The sequence below is a fragment of the Xenopus laevis genome, chromosome 1S, assembly GCF_017654675.1.
Source record: "Xenopus laevis strain J_2021 chromosome 1S, Xenopus_laevis_v10.1, whole genome shotgun sequence".
Taxonomy (NCBI): domain Eukaryota; kingdom Metazoa; phylum Chordata; class Amphibia; order Anura; family Pipidae; genus Xenopus; species Xenopus laevis.
This window is the reverse complement of record NC_054372.1, coordinates 3407513-3431316: the sequence shown is the minus strand read 5'-3', so window position 1 is coordinate 3431316 and position 23804 is coordinate 3407513. Positions and strand designations below refer to the sequence as shown.

At 43.8% G+C, this 23804-nt stretch overlaps 1 protein-coding gene across 2 annotated transcripts in view; it reads left to right on the top strand.

Moving 5' to 3' along the window:
• Window positions 1–9626: 9626 nt before the first annotated feature.
• Window positions 9627–23804, top strand: part of coe3l.S (COE3-like S homeolog) — a 67587-nt gene continuing 53409 nt past the window's right edge. For both annotated transcript variants that reach the window (XM_041579342.1, XM_041579341.1), the window contains exon 1: window positions 9627–9980. In XM_041579342.1, coding sequence (XP_041435276.1) covers window positions 9847–9980 — 134 coding nt within the window. In that variant the 5' untranslated portion in view covers window positions 9627–9846. The remainder of the gene's footprint in view (window positions 9981–23804) is intronic.

Below are 23804 nucleotides of genomic sequence, written 5' to 3'. Positions count from 1 at the left end.
CAGAAATAAAGGCAAATAATACCAGTCGAAAAGTTGCTTAGAATTGGCCATTCTGTAAGATATTAAATGTTAACTTAAAGGTGAACCACCCCTTTAAGTTGCAGTTCTAGCGACTAATGTTACTGAACATCACAGCAGTGTCAGTTAGCAAGTTGAACTCTAGATGGCGCAGTGTGTCCATACTATGAATGGCGCCATCCTTTTGTATGCCGGATAATGCTGTGCACTGGTTCACCTTTAATCCTATTCCAGGCAACTTTTCAATTGGTTTTAATAATTTTTTTTAGAAACCTGACTCTACCGATAATCTCATTCTCTTTGTCTTGGAATTCAGCGGGTGCATTTCATTGAATCCTGTTGCATTCAATACCCACCGCCTTTACAGTGTCGGACTGGCCCACAGGGATACCAGGAAAACTCCCGGTGGTCCCACGTGTCAGTGGTCCCTCCTGCTACTAAACATTTGTTTTATTTCATGGAAATTCCTTATTTCCTTAACAAAGAGGCTAAATAGATGTAATAACAGATTATAGAAAAGAATGGAGGTTGAGTGAGGAGAGGCAGAAAATAGAACTGAGAGTGGGCTCCTGATCTAAGGTTTTTTGGTGGCCCCTGGTGTCCCAGTCCGACACTGCGCCTTTATATTGTGCCCAGTGACAAGAAATCCAACATCTCACTTTACAGCAGGAGAGGGAGGAATGTTCTGTGCGGCCAATGGAATGTCACCACTAGGGGGCACTAGCCATAGAGTTAACGTCTCATGGTTCTCAGCAATAGGAATGCGGACTCTGTAAATGGGAGAAGGAAATCTGTACTTGGGGGTTCACGTTTCATTTAAAGGTTTTAAGTTAACTTCCCAGTTGAACTGCTCATTTACTAACCCTCGAGATGCTGATAAATAAACAGATTTTTATGATTTCTCGCCCCATAGTCTGCTCGCTGTGAGCACATCAGAGTCCATTGGATATCTCTTATTTAATAAAATCATAAAATCGCTCTATGTGGGCAGTGACCCAGGGTGTGACCAATCATTTCATTGATAGTAGGATTGGAACATAGAAGGACCTAGACCTTCCTGTAGCCAGTCAAAGCACTGACCATCCTATAGCCAATCAAAACATACAAAGACCCAGGCCTTCCTGTAGCCAATGAAAGATTAGAACATACAAAGAGCAGGCTGCCCTGTAGCCAATCAAAGCATTAGATCATCATGTAGCCAATCAGAGCATTGGTCATACAAAGACCCAGGCCTTCCTGTAGCCAATCAAAGCATAGACCATCCTTTAGCCAATCCAAGCATTAGACAATCATGTAGCCAATCAGAACATTACAACATACAAAGACCCAGTCTGCCCTGTAGCCATTCAAAGCATTAGACCATCCTGTAGGCAATCAACACATTATAAAATCATGTAGCCAATCAGAGCATTGGACAATCATGTAGCCAATCAGAACATTACAACATACAAAGACCCAGGCATTCCTGTAGCCAAACAAATTATTTGACCATCCTGTAGCCAATCAGAGCATTGGACATACAAAGACATATACTGTCTTGAAGACAATCAGAGCATCGAAACATACAGAGACCTAGACTGTCTTGTAACCAATCAGAGCTTTAGAGCAAACAAAGACCTAGACCGTCCTGTAGCCAATCCAAGCAATAGACCATACTGTATCCAATCAGAACTCTGGCACACGCCAAGCTTTACACCATCTTATAGCCAATCACAGCACTAGAACCTTCTCAGAATGAGCCCCTCCTGTAGCCAATCAGAACTTTAGAACACTCCTAGGCCTGTAGAAAATGATACTGGAACAGGCCAATGGCTAGAGGAAGGAGCCAATCAGAGAATCAGGCTTTTATAAGAGACAAGTGGATAGCTAAAGGGTTAATATATATTATCACATCTCCACTGAGTAACCCTGTGTCGGTTGAATCAGCAGAACTTGCCTATACTCAGTATACTCTCCAGTGTTGTGGGGTAGCGTTTTGGTTGGCTGGATCAGATGCTTAGGGATTTGTAGTGAGGATATTACATATGTATGTGATGCTTCCCCTGCTGGACAGAGAGGGAAAAACAAGCGCAGCTCCAAGGAGCAAGAAACATGGCAGCTTTATAAAGAATAAAACCTGCAGCTAGGGAGTCAATGCAACACACACAGACTTAGAGCAGATATCTGTACAATGTAATAGTAATTCAAGTAACCATAGATAATTACTTGCCCCTTTAACTTGCATGGAACCCCCCTCGCTGTCAGTATAACAAGGCCTAACTGTCAGTTGCATGAACCTGCCGCTCTGATGTGATTATGGCTCAGTGAGAGTCACAGCTGGATTCCTCCGGAGCTCAGCAGCTCACACTCGGGCTGGGGTCGGGAAGCAATCAATATGGGATGCAATGGAACTAACAAGGTAATCACACTGCAGAATCACTTAGCAAATCACTGAGCTCCAAGTGTGGACTCATTCCAGCACTGCAAGAGGGGCCCAGTCAAGCCTAATCCACAGCAGGATCACAGAACAGATAATTAGCGCTTCCTGAATTAACTCCAGATATTAATAACATATCACATTACTGCTTGTTCTGCTCTTCCTACGGCTCGGGGCAAATTACCCTGATCAACTGCAGCCTCCCTGGATCTCCCTGAATCACTGAAATAAGCAGAGATTTTAATATGACTATTTGTTTCCCTTTGCCTGTACCAGACTCTGCTGGAATTTAAGACAGGGACCTTTGGGTTTCTGGCTCAATGTCTTAACCACTGGGTCAGATCAGCAGCCTGCAGGATTGCTCATTATATATTAACTGGCCTCTGCAGCCCCAGCCCAGCTTGGTTGATTGGTAGCCCTTTTCCCTTGCCCTGATCTGCCTTGTCTTTCCCTGCATTGTCTTGCTTTACCCTACCTTGACCTGACCTTGCCTTGCCTGTTTCTGATTCCTGCTTCCTGTTCTGCCTTGTACCTAACCTATCTTATATCCAGTCCTCCCGCTATCCTGCCCTTCTGCTCCCGTACTCTCCTGTCCTCCTGCTTTCCAACCCCTCTGCTCCAGTTCACCTGCTACTCTATCCCCAGTCTGATCTGATCTATGCCTGCAAATTAAGTAGCATATTAAAGAATCTCACCAAACTGGAATATATATTTAAGTAACTATTGCCCCTTTACATCTCTTGCCATGAACCACCATTTCATGAAGGTCTGTGTGCTGCCTCAGAGATCACCTGACCAGAAATACTGCAGCTCTAACTGTAACAGGAAGAGATCACCTGACCAGAAATACTGCAGCTCTAACTGTAACAGGAAGAGATCACCTGACCAGAAATACTGCAGCTCTAACTGTAACAGGAAGAGATCACCTGACCAGAAATACAGCAGCTCTAACTGTAACAGGAAGAGATCACCTGACCAGAAATACTGCAGCTCTATCTGTAACAGGAAGAGATCACCTGACCAGAAATACTGCAGCTCTAACCGTAACAGGAAGAGATCACCTGACCAGAATTACTGCAGCTCTAACTGTAACAGGAAGAGATCACCTGACCAGAAATACTGCAGCTCTAACTGTAACAGGAAGAGATCACCTGACCAGAAATTCTGCAGCTCTAACTGTAACAGGAAGAGATCACCTGACCAGAAATTCTGCAGCTCTAACTGTAACAGGAAGAGATCACCTGACCAGAAATACTGCAGCTCTAACTGTAACAGGAAGAGATCACCTGACCAGAAATACTGCAGCTCTAACTGTAACAGGAAGAAATGTTGAAGCAAAAGACGGAACTCTGTCTGTTAATTGGCTCATGTGACCTAACCAGTATAGTTTGTTTGGCTTGTTTGTGTGCACCGTGAATCACACAATCCCAGGAGGCGGCCCTTATATTTTAAAATGGAAGTTTTCTATTTATGATTACCCAAATGGCACATATTACTAAAAAACATATTATTATGAAAATGGTTTATTTACATGAAGCAGGGTTTTACACATGAGCTGTTTTATGCAATATCTTTTTACAGAGACTCGCATTGTTTGGGGGGTATAGTTTTCCTTTAATAGAGTCTACAGGGAACCTCCTAACTCCAGAAGTTTCTCTGTCTACATGGGGAATCATCTCCACCCACATCTAATTGGCACAGTCCCCTAGTTAGGAACCCCATCATGGAAGGAAATAATTTTTGTTACTTACTCTCCACCCTTTGTGATATAGAGGAAAGCCTTAATACTACTTGACAGGGGCCAACAGGGACCTTCTACCTTTAGCAATTACCTTTATGGGGCACTCTCTCCACACCCACCTAAGTGACCCTGTGCACTACCCCCTTATAGCACACCTCTCTTGAGGTGGAAATCTTTTTTGTTACTTACTACTTGATAGGTCTACAGAGATCCCTACCTCTAGAACTTTCCATGTCTAGGTGTGGCACCATCTTGGTAGGAATATCTACTGATTTGACTAACAGGAGCTGTATAACCACTACCACACGAACTGTGTGCTTCAAACAAAGGTTTAATTAACAAAAACAGAAAAAAACACACAGACCTCCACATAAATGTAGGAGCAGCACAAACAGATCCCAGAAACAGGCCAAGGGTCAGGGGTTGGCTGCATGAACCAAAGTCTGTATAACAGGCGGAAGGTCAAGGGCAGACAGAAGGCAAGTGGAGTCAGACTGAGGTCCAACTGGCAAGTCAGAACCAGAGGGAACAGGGACAACTCACAGAGTAAGGAAACAGGCAAAGATCAAAGCATGGAGTCAGGACAAAAGGGAACAGGACAGGGGCAGAACTTACTAGGCAGGAACAATGTTGCAGGAACAGGGTCAGGAATAAGAACACAGTCACAGAATCAGGTTGGAAAAGGCAGGTTGGCCAATGATCCAGCATTGGGGAGATGGGGAAGCAGGCTTAAATAGCCCTTTCACACGTTATTGACCACAACTGGACAAGGCGTGTGACTGAGGGGAAGATATTCTGTCAGACTACCACTACACTGCCTTCTTTGGTTCAAGTGGGAGGAGCAGTGGCTGGACTACAACAGGCCCATGGTTCAACAAGGGATTTACTGACATCTCAACTCAAGCCTAATTGTCCCTGTGCTCTATTATTCTCCCCAAATGAGCATTCCTCTAGAGGAGGTAGAAACACAAATGACAAAACAACATAAAAAAATATGTTGGTTGAACTTTACTTACTATACCTTGCTTACTGTAGTATTTTTCAGCCCAACATATTTATGAACCCACACTAGGAACAAGCCTTTCCAAATGCAGAATTACACAATTCTCTGGGTGAAGGTTACCTTTTATATAGAGATATGCCTCAATACTACTTGACAGGGGCTGAGAGGGACCTCCTACCTCTAGAACTTGCCTCAATGGGGCACCATTGCCTCCCACCCTCACCTAAGTGACCCTGTTCCTTTCTGAGGGTATCTTTCAGCCCAACATATTTATGAAACCCCAATAGGAACAACATTTTCTGGGTGAGGGTTAACAGACCCATTCCGAGGGCACTATCACACCATCATTCACCTGGAAGGACAATGCATGACTACAGACCAGGTTCTAAGAGAAATTGAGGAAGGACAGAAGAACTGGAATACAATGTTTGTCTTGAGAAGGGGAGGATTCATGGAAACGTATTCAGGCACAAACCCCCAACATGCCATCATCTGATGAGACTACAGTCTGGTATCTGTGAAGCCAAGATGTGAGCAGTGCTAAGTTCCCACCAGACTTACACCGAACTCTACTGTTGGACAATGGGGAATTTTAATCATATTCACATGTGTTTTTTACTCTACATGGAAGAGAATGATGAATCAGGAGAGCAGTTAATGGCAAAGCGCATTAACAAAACACTTGACTTGGGCTGGGACTCTGATTTCATAGTTTTTTTTTGTTTTGTCAGAGAAATAATTTAACGAGCAAAGTGAAAGCCCTGTGGGAAGGATGAACAGATGAAGAGTAAACTGTGGGCCTTTAAAGATAGAAAGAAACCAAGTTTATGGAAATAGGAATCCAGTGCCTGGAGGAAACTCAATAATAATTTAGTTCCAGGATTCCCCATCCAGGATTCTGTCTTCCCATAGAGACATGGAAGGGAAGAGCCATGAGTCTTCCAAACCCAAAAGTCCTTTAGGTATTGGAAGCTGCACGTTGTTTAGAGGGCAAGGCCACAAGTCTCCACCCACCCACATCTAAGTCACCCTGTCCAAAATGGCACCTTTGTTACTTCCCATCCACCTTTTATACCATAGGGGAGAGACTCGTGAGTCAACTGGATCCTTCTACCTCCAGAACTTTCTCCTGCCTAGATGGGGAACCATCTCCACTCACACCTAATTGGCCCCTAGCTAGGTAACCCCTTCAAGGGAGGAAATCATTTTTCTTACTTCCCCTCCACCCTTTATGCTATAGAAGAAAGTCTCAATACTAATTGGTGGGGTTAGCATGGACCTCTTACCAAGAACTCCACTCGCCCTGACCTAAGTGACTCGGATTTAATAGTTTTTTTGTAGAACTATTTTAACCAGCAAACTGAAAGACCCATGGGAAGGATGAAAAATACATTGTGGGCCTTCAAAGTTAGAAGATACCAAGTTTATTGAGGAAAAGGGAATCCAGTTCATGGAGAAAACTCAATAAATTCTTTCCAGGATCTCCCCTTTTTACCCAGGATTCTACCTTCCCATGGAGATCTGGAAAGGAAGAACCATGACTCTTCCAGCACTAAAAGCCTTTTAGGTATTGGAAGCTGCATTGGGTTAAGTGGGCAAGACAACAAGTCAACTTGGTGAACAATTTCCCTCCCCAAACCTTGGTTATAAAGTATATAGACGGCAAACCGTGAAATCAGTCAACGTGTCCATAACACTGTGGGTCTGTGGGTACCCAACCCTTTTCAGGGCTCTAGTATGGATCTCTGATAGCTTCCTACAGTTGCCTTAGACCCTTAGCAACACCCATACACCTATGTGACCTTCACCCAAAGAATAGCACAGGCTGGGGCAAAGCGAGGAAGGACATGTTTTGTATGGAGAAGAAGCCCTGCCATTTACTGCAAAAATGCTCATGTGATCAGCCATAATTTCTTTCTCTGCCCTGCCCAGTATGTTCTGTTCTATGGAGATTATACATATTCATGAGCCGCCCTAAGCGATCTGCCAAGAAAAACCACAGGTACTTTCTAATGGAAATATCCCACTCTCTATACACTGTGTCACAGTGAACATTATGTCTAAATGCTCTTAGAGATGTTTCATTCCATGGTCTTACTGCCCCTTTAATTCCAACTGCCTCCCACAGTTGCTGTAGATTTTTTAATTTTTGCCCAGTATTGGTCTACCCGTCCTACTTGCTTCCTCCTGCCCACTCCCACTCTTTCTTCCTCATCCTGCCTACTCCCACTCTTTCTTCCTCATACTGCCCACTCCCACTCTGTCTGCCTTTTCCACTTTTTCTTCCTCTTCCTGCTCACTACCACTCTGTCTGCCTCTTTCTGCTCACTTCCACTATCTTCCTTTTCCAGCGACTCCCACTCTGTCTGCCTCTTCCGGGCCCACTTCCACTCTGTCTGTCTCTTCCTCAGAGGGGCAGGGCAGTGAGTGAGAGGGGTAGGAAAGTGAGTGAGAGGAGTAGGACAGTGAGTGAGAGGGGTAGGACAGTGAGTGAGAGGGTAGGACAGTGAGTGAGAGGGTAGGACAGTGAGTGAGAGGGGTAGGATAGTGAGTGAGAGGGTAGGACAGTGGTGAGGGGTAGGACAGTGAGTGAGAGGTAGGACAGTGAGTGAGGGGTAGGACAGCGAGTGAGAGGGTAGGACAGTGAGTGAGAGGGGTAGGACAGTGAGTGAGAGGAGTAGGACAGTGAGTGAGAGGGGTAGGACAGTGAGTGAGAGGGTAGGACAGTGAGTGAGAGGGGTAGGACAGCGAGTGAGAGGGGTAGGACAGTGAGTGAGAGGGTAGGACAGTGAGTGAGAGGAGTAAGACAGTGAGTGAGAGGGTAGGACAGTGAGTGAGAGGGTAGGACAGTGAGTGAGAGGGGTAGGACAGTGAGTGAGAGGGGTAAGACAGTGAGTGAGAGGCTAGGACAGTGAGTGAGAGGGGTAGGACAGTGAGTGAGAGGGTAGGAAAGTGAGTGAGAGGGTAGGACAGTGAGTGAGAGGGGTAGGGCAGTGAGTGAGAGGGATAGGACAGTGAGTGAGAGGGTAGGACAGTGAGTGAGAGGGGTAGGGCAGTGAGTGAGAGGGTAGGACAGTGAGTGAGAGGGTGGGACAGTGAGTGAGAGGAGTAGGACAGTGAGTGAGAGGGGTAGGACAGTGAGTGAGAGGACAGGCCAGTGAGTGAGAGGGGTAGGACAGTGAGTGAGAGGGTAGGACAGTGAGTGAGAGGGTAGGACAGTGAGTGAGAGGGTGGGACAGTGAGTGAGAGGAGTAGGACAGTGAGTGAGAGAGGTAGGACAGTGAGTGAGAGGGGTAAGTGAGTGAGAGGTAGGACAGTGAGTGAGAGGACAGGACAGTGAGTGAGAGGGGTAGGACAGTGAGTGAGAGGGTAGGACAGTGAGTGAGAGGGTGGGACAGCGAGTGAGAGGAGTAGAACAGTGAGTGAGAGGGTGGGACAGTGAGTGAGAGGGTGGGACAGTGAGTGAGAGGAGTAGGACAGTGAGTGAGAGAGGTAGGACAGTGAGTGACAGGGGTAAGTGAGTGAGAGGTAGGACAGTGAGTGAGAGGACAGGACAGTGAGTGAGAGGGGTAGGACAGTGAGTGAGAGGGTAGGACAGTGAGTGAGAGGGTGGGACAGCGAGTGAGAGGAGTAGGACAGTGAGTGAGAGGAGTAGGACAGTGAGTGAGAGGTAGGACAGTGAGTGAGAGGACAGGACAGTGAGTGAGAGGGGTAGGACAGTGAGTGAAAGGGTTGGACAGTGAGTGAGAGAGCAGGACAGTGAGTGAGAGGGGTAGGACAGTGAGTGAGAGGGGTAGGACAGTGAGTGAGAGGGGTAGGACAGTGAGTGAGAGGGGTAGGACAGTGAGTGAGAGGGCAGGAGAGTGAGTGAGAGGGTAGGACAGTGAGTGAAAGGGTTGGACAGTGAGTGAGAGAGCAGGACAGTGAGTGAGAGGAGTAGGACAGTGAGTGAGAGGGGTAGGACAGTGAGTGAGAGGGCAGGAGAGTGAGTGAGAGAGGTAGGACAGTGAGTGAAAGGGTTGGACAGTGAGTGAGAGAGCAGGACAGTGAGTGAGAGGGGTAGGACAGTGAGTGAGAGGGTAGGACAGTGAGTGAGAGGGGTAGGACAGTGAGTGAGAGGGTAGGACAGTGAGTGAGAGAGCAGGACAGTGAGTGAAAGGGTTGGACAGTGAGTGAGAGAGCAGGACAGTGAGTGAGAGGGGTAGGACAGTGAGTGAGAGAGGTAGGACAGTGAGTGAGAGGGCAGGAGAGTGAGTGAGAGGGGTAGGACAGTGAGTGAGAGGGTAGGACAGTGAGTGAGAGGGTAGGAAAGTGAGTGAGAGGTAGGACAGTGAGTGAGAGGGGTAAGTAAGTGAGAGGGTAGGACAGTGAGTGAGAGGGGTAAGTGAGTGAGTGAAGAGACAGAGGAGGAGGAGTGAGAGGACAAGGAGAGAGTAAGAGACAGTCGAATAACTAGAGGGAGGGATTCGGCTCTTTCTTACTCTTCTCTGACTCCCCGGGGTCGCGGGTCGGTCTCTCAGTTTCTCGCTCTTCTCGGAGCTCCGCGTCCCACTAGGATTGGCCGAATACAGACACGAGTAGCGCTGGGGGGAGGGAGCCGAGGAGCGGCCGGAGATTCCGCGTGGATTTGGCTCTTTATCTCTCTGGGATTATTCAGGGGACACATTCATGTTCTCTCTCCCGGATTCGCTGTCCCGGGGCGGCCTGAGTCTGAAGGAGGAGCCGTTACCTGCCGCCCTGTCCTCCGTCCGCTCCTGGATCCAGAGCCCGGGGATTGTGGCCTCCAGCTCCGCCGCGCACAGGTCAGTCCGACTGAGGAGCCTCCGGGGAACCAATCACAGTGACGGGAGTGAGGGACACAGGGCGGGGCCACAACACTTACAGGGGCCACAGTCTGACACCCGCGGAGACACCGGGACAATAAATCACTGACTGGGGATAAAACTAACGGGACCGACCGACACTGGGACTGAGAATAGAGACTAGAGTGTCAGCTCTTCTGCCAACAGCTTCAGGAGACATAAACTGGGGTTATTAGTTATTATATACAGGACAGTGCTGGTATTACTGAGTTTTTATATACAGGACAGTGCTGGTATTACTGGGTTATTATATACAGGACAGTGCTGGTATTACTGAGTTTTTATATACAGGACAGTGCTGGTATAACTGGGGTTATTATATACAGGACAGTGCTGGTATTACTGGGGGTTATTATATACAGGACAGTGCTGGTATTACTGGGGGTTATTATATACAGGACAGTGCTGGTATTACTGGGGGTTATTATATACAGGACAGTGCTGGTATTACTGGGGTTATTATATACAGGACAGTGCTGGTATTACTGGGTTATTATATACAGGACAGTGCTGGTATTACTGGGGGTTATTACATACAGGACAGTGCTGGTATTACTGGGGGTTATTATATACAGGACAGTGCTGGTATTACTGGGGTTATTATATACAGGACAGTGCTGGTATAACTGGGGGTTATTATATACAGGACAGTGCTGGTATTACTGGGGGTTATTATATACAGGACAGTGCTGGTATTACTGGGTTATTATATACAGGACAGTGCTGGTATTACTGGGTTATTATATACAGGACAGTGCTGGTATTACTGGGTTATTATATACAGGACAGTGCTGGTATTACTGGGTTATTATACAGGACAGTGCTGGTATTACTGGGTTATTATATACAGGACAGTGCTGGTATTACTGGGGGTTATTATATACAGGACAGTGCTGGTATTACTGGGGTTATTATATACAGGACAGTGCTGGTATTACTGGGTTATTATATACAGGACAGTGCTGGTATTACTGGGTTATTATATACAGGACAGTGCTGGTATTACTGGGGGTTATTATATACAGGACAGTGCTGGTATTACTGGGGTTATTATATACAGGACAGTGCTGGTATTACTGGGGGTTATTATATACAGGACAGTGCTGGTATTAGGTGGGATAATTTCATATATAAGGTTGTCGGGGGTAGTGATTGTCGAAATTCTCCCGTTTCGCTTCACAAAAAATTCGCAAATTTCCCGCAAAATTCTTGAAACTGCGAAAAATTCACAAAAAAATAGTGAAAATTGGAGAGTTTCATGAAAAAACTTGAAAATCGGAAAGTTTCAGGTAAAAATCATGAAAATTTTAAATTTTCACAAAATCGTGAAAATCGGAAATTGACGAAAAAGTCGCTCGTGTCAATTTTGATGCTGGCGTTAAAGTCAATGGGCATCCGAATAGTGTTGACGTAAAGAATTTTACGCGGGAGATTCGCAAATTTATTCGCCGGCGCCAAAACGTGGAAATTCACCGCAAATTTGTGCCAGGTGAATTTATTAGCCTATCATCAGTCGGGGGTTTTATAAACAGGATTAGGTTGTATGTCAGTGATAGACTGTGTTAGATATTACTTGGAGTCGATAAATACAAGTTTGTGTTGAATATTAATAGAGGTTGTTATATACAGAGCAGAGCTTATTACTGGAGGGTGTTACAGACATGCTAGTGCTACATGTTATGGAGTTTCACGTCAGGTAGTGATGGATATTACTGTGTCATAGTGTAGCCCCATAGTAACATATTCTCTGTTTACACAGTGTTGTCCCATAGGGACTCTTATCCTAAGTTCATACAGTGCAGCTTCAGGTCTTGTAAGTCACAACAGCCAATCAGAAGCTTATTTACAAACAGCAGCCTCCTAATTGGTTGGTGTGGCTACTCCACCTGAAGATGTTGTTGCTATTCAATTTCACGCTAAAGACCATCCTTACGGAAGTCTAGCTGGAGCAGTCAACATGATACTAAGGTTCTAGACTGGCTGATCCAAGCCCAGTAGGTGCACCTTGGTTTCCGCTTTAGAATAAATTATGTTGGGTGACAGCCCTCAGAAAATTCCATTCACTTTCTCCCCTTCTGTCTTCTAAATGTTGTGCCATGTTAAATTCTAATTGATTTAAATTTTCCTGTTCCCCTTCCCTTCTTCCTCCTGCTTGAAATAGGTGTTAGTGATCAGGCCAAAAAGAACATGGACTTAAAGGGAATGCAAACCCCAAAATATAATTTTACACAATGACAGAAAATGTCATTCTTAGCAACTTCCTAATATACAGTCATCAGAAAATATTGTATGTTTTTAAGTTATGTGTAAATGTAATTGCTCAATCAGCCTCTTCCATCTTTTTCTGAAACAATGTAGCAGGGTGACTCTTGTTACATTCTTTGCAAAGAAATGGCAGCAACACATAATGCTTTTAACAGCAATTACATTTACAAATAACTTAAAAACCAACAACATTTTCTGATGAATGTTTATTGGGAAGTTGCTTAGAATGATATGTTCTCTGAGTAGACATCATTTTATTTTAAGGTTTGCATCCCCTTTAATAATTTATATCTGTAGCAAATCTAGAAATCTTGGCTTTTTTAGATACTCGAGGTTAGGGTGTCGGGTCATGTCTTCTAAGCTGGAAGTCCAGTGGTGCAAGTGATTTCTCTGTGGTCTCTGCTCACTGATTTTTCTGGTTGTCTCACAACTACAACTCCCTGCACCCTTGTCTTGCTGTGACTGTCTTGACTCACGTTACAGACCCCCCAGACTCCTTGAACAGCCTGATAATTATCACCACTAATCCACAACAATTTAACGTTGGGGGGGAGGGGTTGTTGCCCTAATTCTAAACAGACCCACTGATTCTTAAGGAATACTCCTAAATTTCCCATAGAATTCTAGCTGTTTTGCTCTGGGAATTCCGGCAGAGGCACAGTATGAAATAATTGGAGTTTATCATACAGCGCCGTTAGCTGGGAATTCATTAGCGCCAGTGCTAAATAGCTCCGTGCATCTGTTGGGGGTCTCCTTAAATATAACCCATTATAAGGCTTTATACTGACAATTCAGCATTTTAATGATCAGAAACACATTCTTCTGCTGCGGCTGCTGAAATAACTGGAATTATTGAAAAGCCAAATGGAAAAAACGAAATATTGTGTTCAGATGCTTTTTCAATTAATTATTTGGAGTGTAAGCTCTTGTGCTGTATTTTATTTCTTGGAGAAAATTATACCAAATGTTTTAAGAAATTATTAAATTGAAATTTAATAGAAATTTTAGATAATAAATATTGTTTTTATTTGAAGCCGGGCGTTTGGTACTCGCATGTCTTGTGTTTCGGAGGCGAATTTAATAGGAAACACTGGCGCAGCGCAAATTACGCGCAGATGGATCCACTGCAGAAAATAGGGGGGAATTTAGAATTTACACATCTCTGCAGCTGCGACCCCACAAGCAATGAGCCCCCTGCGCACCCACAGTTTTATAGGGAGACCCCGTGTTACACAAATACTCAAGGAATCAGTGATGTCAAAAATGAAGAAAGTTTTGTTGGAGGAAGGGTTAAATATACAAACCCCAATTTTACTTTTTCCAGGGACTGGGGGGAAAAATATGTAAAATCCGGTAAAAGGTAAAAAAAAGGGGGTACAGAAAATCTGGATTTAACGGTAAAAATTATGTTAAATTTAAAGGAAAATGTAAAGGGGGGGTTAAATAGGGGTTGGACTGTATAAATGATGAGGCAGAGATGTAAAGTGATGTGTGTTCCCCACTGCAAAAACATCTCCTCTATTTAGGGAAAATTACCTTATTTAAAGACGACCAATGGTACTGGGTGCAGAAGGCGCAGTGTTAATAAATGCCCCCCCCCCTCGGAATATTAAATCATCATCTGTTTCTCGTGTATTATTTATTATTATGGATTATGTGAAAACCACCGGCATTCTGGGTAGGATGGGACAGCGAATGAGAGAGAGAGAATTTGAGATCAGCGGGGGTTGTTCCCTTGAGCTTACACTCTACAATGAAGTAAAGGCAGACAAGAAATCCACATTAGTGACTCTACAGTGTTTGTAATTACTTTACAGATATCGTCTTTTTAGTGAATGATTAACCCTTGCTGTAGGCGCCTCGCTCATGCTGTGAGTCCCGGACAGACAGTGGGACAGTTTGGTTGTTGAATTGAGGAATCCTGTGTCCCTGGTGTCCCCTACATTGGAACCGGTTAAAGTTGGGCTCTAAGACTCCATTCATCTAAGGCTCTTGGGCCTTAATTCCGGGGGGGGGGGGTAAGCAAACCAGAGACGGTTGCCAAATGACAACTGCCATAATCAGCTGGGACTGACAGCTGGGAGTTAAAGGCCACACATCCCTGAATAATATGAATAATAATAATAATGTCAGGCAAAGGTCACACGGCGTCACCAATGACATTTTCTGGTGAAGGGTGCCCCCATCTTATATTAGGGACCCAGGGAAAACCCCTTTCTGTATCACCGTCCTGAATGTATAAGAAGATTCCTATGAGTCTTTCATTCAGAGGGGTCAGTGTACAGGTTGCCGGGTAGAACAGCCGGGGAGTCAGTACAAGAGCTGGGGGTGCAGGTCAGTGAGTGGGGGATAGTATAGGGGTAAGGGGGGATAGTATAGGGGTAAGGGGGGATAGTATAGGGGTAAGGGGGGATAGTATAGGGGTAAGTGGGGGATAGTATAGGGGTAAGTGGGGGATAGTATAGGGGTAAGTGGGGGATAGTATAGGGGTAAGTTCTGATAGTTTAGGGGTAAGTGGGGGAGAGGGAAGCTCTAGGGTGAGACACATACAGGGAATAATGAGACAGGTAATGATACGGCACCAAGAGGTGACACTACTGAACCCCAACAAACTCCTCGCTGCTCTGCTGGAAACAAACTCCAGAGTTTTGTTTTTTTGTAAAATATATGTATTTATTCCGTATGTTTTTACTTTTTGTTGTACGATATGTAAAAATGGCGTAATATTTTTATACAGTAAATATATTACAATATATATATACTGTATAAAAAGTTTCCTTCTTTTAATTTTAGGCAGAACTGTGGGGATTTCTGTTAAAAAAAAAAAAAAAGTCATAGAAAATTGAAATATTTAGTTTTTCCAACCTTCAGTCTGTCTGTATATGCAGATAAACAGTTATCTATAATGCTCTGCATCTGCGGCTTTCCGGATAACAGATCATACCGTAATTTAGCTCTACATACCTTAAGTCTACTAGAAAATCATATAAACATGAAATAAAGCCAATAGGCTGGTTTTGCCTCCAATAAGGATTAATTATATCTTAGTTGGGATCAAGTACAAATGACTGTTTTATTATTACACAGAAAAAGGAAATAATTTTTAAACATTTGGATTATTTAAAAAATTGAGTCTATGGGAGGCAGCTTTCCCGTAATTTGGAGCTTTCTGGATAATAGACCTCATACCTGTATATATAAATAAAAGTGTATGTTTTTGAATGTGTATGGCTAGGTAATGTGTGTATATAAAATATATATATATATATATATATATATATATATATATATATATATATATATATATATATATATATATATATATATATATATATATATAAAAAAAATACACAAAAGCCATGAATATCTTGTAAATCATATCCTTATAAACAGTGAGTTCTGATGTCATCAGTTATTTCAGTCACATGACTGACTGAAACTTGTGTATTATAATAAATAAAGTTCCCCAGTTGTAAAATATGAGGATATTAGAAGTTACCTCGGAGTTCCATGACCTGTATAAAAACACTCGGCCTTCGGCCTCGTACTTTTATATGGTCATGAAACTCCTCGGTAACTTATAATATCCTTATATTTTACAAGAGGGGCTACTTTATTCACTATATATATATATATATATATATATATATATATATATATATATATATGTGTGTGTGTTTATGTATATACAGTATGTGTGTGTGTATGGGTATATTTGTATATATCATCATCATCATTATTTATTTCTATAGCACGACAAGATACGCAGTGCTTTACCTTAGTTATAACAAACAGGGAATAAATGATGGATAACAAACAAGGGGGCCCTACAAATTAGAGTTTACAAATTAAAGGTTAGGGTACAATTGAGACATTAGAATTTTAGAAACAATTTTGTGATTCATGATACAGCAATGATTGATTAATTAAGGCACATTGAATAAGCTTCTTTAAACAGGTGTGTGCCGGGGGTCCCGTAACTATAATATATATATATGTGTGCGTGTATATACAGTATGTGTGTGTATGTATAGGTATCGTTATATATTTGTATATATATATATGTGTGTGTGTGTGTGTATACAGTATGTGTATATAAATATATATATATAGGACACTAATACACAGGAAGGAAACCATCAGCAGGAACAATTACAGGGATTATTCCCATGGAATGATAGATTTCCGGGGAGTTATGAAAACAACTTGTTTTTCCCAAAAAGTTTTGGTGTAATACTCCGCTGTGCAGACAGGGGGCTGTGATTGGCCAGTGATCTACAACTGCAAAAGTCTCATTTTGGTATTAAATCAACATGATTATTTTATTCACTCCAGCTGTGAGCAGTGACTATACAGTGAAACATGACTTTAACATATTCTGATATTTTCCCACATTTTACTTATTTTTTTTTGTGTCCCACTATTTTATCCTGCTTTACTTGAATGCCCCCCCCCCCATAGTGTAAACTTACTGCTGCACTTAAATACTTTCAGGACTAGAAGAATAAGTTACTTTAAAACATTTACTTGATTTTACTCTAATTCTCTACTGGTTCCCTGATAAATGTAAATTGTCAGTTCTACTGGATCAGTTTTATTGTCTGATACATGCGCATATACACACGCAATCTCACACGCAAATCATTTGTGCAATAAAAATGCCTCTAGCAGTAGAGGATTCTGGGTAGTGGTTGCACATTACAAGAGAGGATTCTGGGAAGTATTATCCACTGTTACTATAGGCACCATCTCTCCCTACTATACCTGCTATCCCACAGTCACACTCCCTTCCCAGAGACTATTATCCACTGTTACTATAGACACATCTCTCCCTACTATACCTGCTATCCCACAGTCACACTCCCTTCCCAGAGACTATTATCCCACTGTTACTATAGACACCATCTCTCCCTACTATACCTGCTATCCCACAGTCACACTCCCTTCCCAGAGACTATTATCCACTGTTACTATAGGCACCATCTCTCCCTACTATACCTGCTATCCCACAGTCACACTCCCTTCCCAGAGACTATTATCCACTGTTACTATAGGCACCATCTCTCCCTACTATACCTGCTATCCCACAGTCACACTCCCTTCCCAGAGACTATTATCCCACTGTTACTATAGGCACCATCTCTCCCTACTATACCTGCTATCCCACAGTCACACTCCCTTCCCAGAGACTATTATCCCACTGTTACTATAGACACATCTCTCCCTACTATACCTGCTATCCCACAGTCACACTCCCTTCCCAGAGACTATTATCCGCTGTTACTATAGGCACCATCTCTCCCTACTATACCTGCTATCCCACAGTCACACTCCCTTCCCAGAGACTATTATCCACTGTTACTATAGACACATCTCTCCCTACTATACCTGCTATCCCACAGTCACACTCCCTTCCCAGAGACTATTATCCACTGTTACTATAGACACATCTCTCCCTACTATACCTGCTATCCCACAGTCACACTCCCTTCCCAGAGACTATTATCCACTGTTACTATAGACACATCTCTCCCTACTATACCTGCTATCCCACAGTCACACTCCCTTCCCAGAGACTATTTTCCACTGTTACTATAGACACCATCTCTCCCTACTATACCTGCTATCCCACAGTCACACTCCCTTCCCAGAGACTATTATCCACTGTTACTATAGGCACCATCTCTCCCTACTATACCTGCTATCCCACAGTCACACTCCCTTCCCAGAGACTATTATCCACTGTTACTATAGGCACCATCTCTCCCTACTATACCTGCTATCCCACAGTCACACTCCCTTCCCAGAGACTATTATCCGCTGTTACTATAGGCACCATCTCTCCCTACTATACCTGCTATCCCACAGTCACACTCCCTTCCCAGAGACTATTATCCCACTGTTACTATAGGCACCATCTCTCCCTACTATACCTGCTATCCCACAGTCACACTCCCTTCCCAGAGACTATTATCCACTGTTACTATAGACACCATCTCTCCCTACTATACCTGCTATCCCACAGTCACACTCCCTTCCCAGAGACTATTATCCACTGTTACTATAGGCACCATTTCTCCCTACTATACCTGCTATCCCACAGTCACACTCCCTTCCCAGAGACTATTATCCGCTGTTACTATAGGCACCATCTCTCCCTACTATACCTGCTATCCCACAGTCACACTCCCTTCCCAGAGACTATTATCCACTGTTACTATAGGCACCATCTCTCCCTACTATACCTGCTATCCCACAGTCACACTCCCTTCCCAGAGACTATTATCCACTGTTACTATAGACACCATCTCTCCCCACTATACCTGCTATCCCACAGTCACACTCCCTTCCCAGAGACTATTATCCACTGTTACTATAGGCACCATCTCTCCCTACTATACCTACTATCCCACAGTCACACTCCCTTCCCAGAGACTATTATCCACTGTTACTATAGGCACCATCTCTCCCTACTATACCTGCTATCCCACAGTCACACTCCCTTCCCAGAGACTATTATCCACTGTTACTATAGACACCATCTCTCCCTACTATACCTGCTATCCCACAGTCACACTCCCTTCCCAGAGACTATTATCCACTGTTACTATAGACACCATCTCTCCCTACTATACCTGCTATCCCACAGTCACACTCCCTTCCCAGAGACTATTATCCACTGTTACTATAGACACCATCTCTCCCTACTATACCTGCTATCCCACAGTCACACTCCCTTCCCAGAGACTATTATCCACTGTTACTATAGGCACCATCTCTCCCTACTATACCTGCTATCCCACAGTCACACTCCCTTCCCAGAGACTATTATCCACTGTTACTATAGACACCATCTCTCCCTACTATACCTGCTATCCCACAGTCACACTCCCTTCCCAGAGACTATTATCCACTGTTACTATAGACACCATCTCTCCCTACTATACCTGCTATCCCACAGTCACACTCCCTTCCCAGAGACTATTATCCACTGTTACTATAGACACCATCTCTCCCTACTATACCTTCTATCCCACAGTCACACTCCCTTCCCAGAGACTATTATCCACTGTTACTATAGGCACCATCTCTCCCTACTATACCTGCTATCCCACAGTCACACTCCCTTCCCAGAGACTATTATCCACTGTTACTATAGGCACCATTTCTCTCTAATGTACCCCTTTTACACTAGGTACAGTATTTTGAGTGGATAGTAAGTGGTGATCATCTGTCTTATTGGGTCAAATTTGCCCCATATTACTAGTATTTACCTGTTACAAAGCAGATCTGGTTGCTCTGGGTTACTAGACCTGGAGCAAACTCTACTGCGGCCAAGTCTACTCATAGTAAACTTACAGTAACTATAAGTGAGGATTCTGCACTTTGTATTTAGACTTTGTATTCATACAATACGGTTATCAATTTAAGTCCACACAATCGGGTCCTCACAGACATATCCCTACAGTCAATTGTGTAAATAATCTCATTTTTTTAAACATACTTGTGTCAAAGGCTACTCGTCACAGGGCACAGTAGTGCTGAAATGGGGTGCACGTGTCAATTGCAAAATGCTGGAAATAACGTCAACCAGACTTAGAAAATATTCAGTGAAATTGTGTCCAATTCACAATGAAGAGTCAGGGCAGTTGTGCTGATTGTAACATATCGGGAGCAGTTGTGTCACGCAGCTTCCGGGGATTAAGGGATTAAGAGCATAAAACACAATGAGAAGTACAGAGAGAGAGAGAGAGGGAGACAGTGAGGAGACAGAGAGAGTGTGAGAGACAAAGAGAGTAAAGGTGGCTACACAAGGGCAGATATAAAACTGCTGATTGGTGTTCTTTAGACCAAAAACCAGTCAGCTATCGATTGGGCAGGATTGATATTCTCCAAGATAGAGGGACGCATCAGTTAGTTGATGAGGTCCTTGTCCCCTTGGCGCCCACTGCCATCATTGTGATCTGCTCATTTGGCCCTAGGCGCAAAAGATTTAATTAGCTTGATATTGTCCCTGATGGGAATATTGGGAGAAAGATAAGCCAAACGAGCAGATCTTATAGTGTAGGGCCACCTTAAAAATAGAGATCTGCAAAGTTGTCACATTACCTGTATCTTAGTGATTGTGCAGCCCAAAGGGAGTTCTTCTACTTCTTCTACTTCTTCTACTTTGTGACATTCACTGAAAGGAGAATAAAAATAAAGAAAATGGGACCTGCTACTCAATGGACAGGGTTCAGGCTGTTATGTAGCTATGTATGTCCTCTGTAATAGGATGGACATGGTATATAGAAGGTCTAGTAGATAGAGGCCGCAGGTCAAGATTTATTATTATTATTATTATTATTATTATTAATAAACTGTATTTATAAAGTACCAACAAACATAAATGGGTGTATACATTGAACATTCAACTTACATACAAAACACAATAACCAATAGAAGAGAAAAAGAGGGATCTGCCCAGAAGAGCTTACTATCGTTGGTGTAACTATAGAGGAAGCAGAGCCTGCCGCAGTGTGCGGATGGGGCCTGGAGCATGGGGCCCATTCCTCTATAGATCTGATGAATCACAGTCGCTCACCTACCTTTGAGCAGGGACTCCAGGGAGGAAGGACACAAGGGAGGCAAGAGAATGAACTGGATGGGTTGGGTAGTTTGTGGGTGGGGAGGTGGGTAGGGATTGCTGTGGATTTTCTTGTGGGAGCAGAGCAAACTAGTTAAGTCACTGCTTACTTTCTAAAAATGACCATAGGGTAATAGGGTGACAGTGATGAAATTGACAGTAGGACAGAAACAGTAGGGGAGTTGGTGAGAGTAGACAATGGAGATAGTAGGGCAGGATACGAAACATATAAAGGCTAATATATCTCTCATGGGAAGCTGGGAATTATTCTGCATCAACACGGGACAGGGGTTGCTCTTATGTTGTCTAACCCGAGTCTGGGCATCATGATTGGCTTCTGGCTTTGTGCCATGTGCAGAATTGCTTGGAATTAGGAGACAGAAATGTTACTTCTATTGAGGCCAAATGGCTGGGCAGCTCTCAGAAGCTCATATGATCTCTCTCGTTGGCCATTTAGCAGCCTTTAAGAGCGCTGGGTCTGGATGAGCTGTCTAATTGCATTATGCCGTCTTCTGGCCGCCTGCTTCTCTGGGAGGCACATGAGCTCAGGATGCCGCTTACTGTAACAGCCTCATTTACTAGAAAACACAGCGATTTGCTTGAATAATTAATGGCAGCCGGTCACAACCATAAGACATGAGATGGAATTATGATGGATGGTCTGAGATGGGAGCACCAATCCCCCTGCCGTGTTGGCAAAAGTAACAGACCAGACACATTTCTTACTGGGCCAAAGCCTTGGGTCAATACCTGCCCTTCCTTCAGCAGCTTTGTTTGTAATATTTGTGTGACGACTGTTCCACACTCCAAATATGAATAAAAAAGTGTCCCAAAGCAAGTAAATATACAAGTAAAATAAATTATTTTGACATAGAAAAAGGACCTAACGGGTTTCGTGCCAGATGGCCATCTTTCTATTCTGCTCAGTCCCCTCTTCTGAGTTCTATAGGTGGGTTCTCCTCCACCCACCAGGTGGGTTCCTAACCTTCAAGCATTGGCTGCTGGTCAGATGGTAGCAGGGTGCAAAAGTCTTGACGTCTCTTCCTCCATAGCAGTAATGACGTGCTGTGTGGTTGGTGCCCAACTTACAGATGCATCACAGAGAGTGGCTACGTAACATGGAAGTTGTTCCTGCGTATTCTGTGTGTGGATAAATACGTGCTGTGCGCCTGGCGTGTGGGCGAATATCTGCTCTGTGGGGAAATATTTATAGTCGGAAGGGAAATACCTGTACGGTGCCAAGGTCTATTGCTTGATATGGATCCATTGCTGTTTGGCCTGAAGGCTTCCCAGGGCAGGGCAATATAACTGAAGTTTACTAGGTATATGGGACGTTATCCAAAATGCTCAAGACCCGGGGCTTTCTAACTTGCTTTAGTTTCTGAAGAAGACTAGGGGTTAATCATTTATTTGCCCCTCTGTTCCAGAGTAATGACTAAAGCAGCTGGGAGGGTTCTGCTACAATAGGGAAAGTAGATCCTACTATTGTTGGGGACAGCAGAGAGAAGAGGACCTGGCGGGATCATAACTGATGCGCAGTTTCAATAAATGTAATATTTAATGTACTGGATAGGGTCTCTCTGCCTGAGGCTGGATTACAGGGATGTTCAGTCTCTTTGGCCCCCACTGTTATCAAACTGCAACTCCCAGCAGCCCTCATAAGTCTTTGGCAGAAGGCTGTTCAATATTGTGATCTACTGAAAAGTACAGAGAAGAGCAACTAAGCTAATAAGACGTGACAAATCTCTGATATAACGAAAGACTGGATATGATCACTATGTATAATACAGAAATCTGCCCCCACCCTGCTCCCCCCAGATCACTATTGGGCCAGTACTTGTGCAAATGACAGTGAGCCACTGACGCCACTTGCTTCATCCGCAGCCACTTCCAGATCCTCCCGGCGGATTTCCCAGCAATAAATCAAATTTAAGCAAATATTCATGAATTCACTCCGCTGCTGTTTGCTGTAGCAAGCACTCTGCCTATAAGTGCCATAATGGAAACATTATAATAAAGATAATGTTACTGTATATTAACATTGGACAGAGCAGAACGTACCATCATTCCCAGCTCACCGGAACACGGGGGTAATGAGCTCAGCTTCAAACATAAAGGTCTGTTTGCACCAAAAGAAGTTCTCTATGTAGTTGTGTCGCCGGTGCTCACTTGGTGTCACTGTTTTATTCTCTTCCCTGACTTGTGTTTTGTCATTTTCACACACACAATCCTGCCGCACACCAGACAACACTTATTTACACATCTAAGTTCTGTGACAGTTGAAACATAGTAATATAATAACATAGTAACATAGTAAGTAAGGTTGAAAAACGACACACGTCCATCAAGTTCAACCTTTTAGTTTTTTGTGTTTTTTTTTTTTTAAATCTGCCTAACTGCCAGTTGATCCAGAGGAAGGCAAAAAACCATCTGAAGCCTCTCCAATTTGCCTCAGAGGGGGAAAAAATTCCTTCCTGACTCCAAAATGCAATGGGACCACTCCCTGGATCAACTTGTACTATGAGCTATCTCCCATATCCCTGTATTCCCTCACTTGCTAAACACCATCCAACCTCTTCTTATACCTATCTAATGTATCAGCCTGTACCCCTGATTCACTTCCAAGCTCTCCCTGTAACACCCCTTTCCTTCCTCTAATCTCATTGGCTCCCTCCTGTCTGCTGGGAGGAGCTACTGGTGAATAAAGCATCCGACCCTTCCTTATACCTATCTAATGTATCAGCCTGTACCACTGATTCACTTCCCAGCTCTCCCTGTAACACCCCTTTCCCTCCTCTAATGTCATTGGCTCCCTCCTGTCTGCTGGGAGGAGCTACTGGTGAATAAAGCATCCGACCCTTCCTTGTACCTAT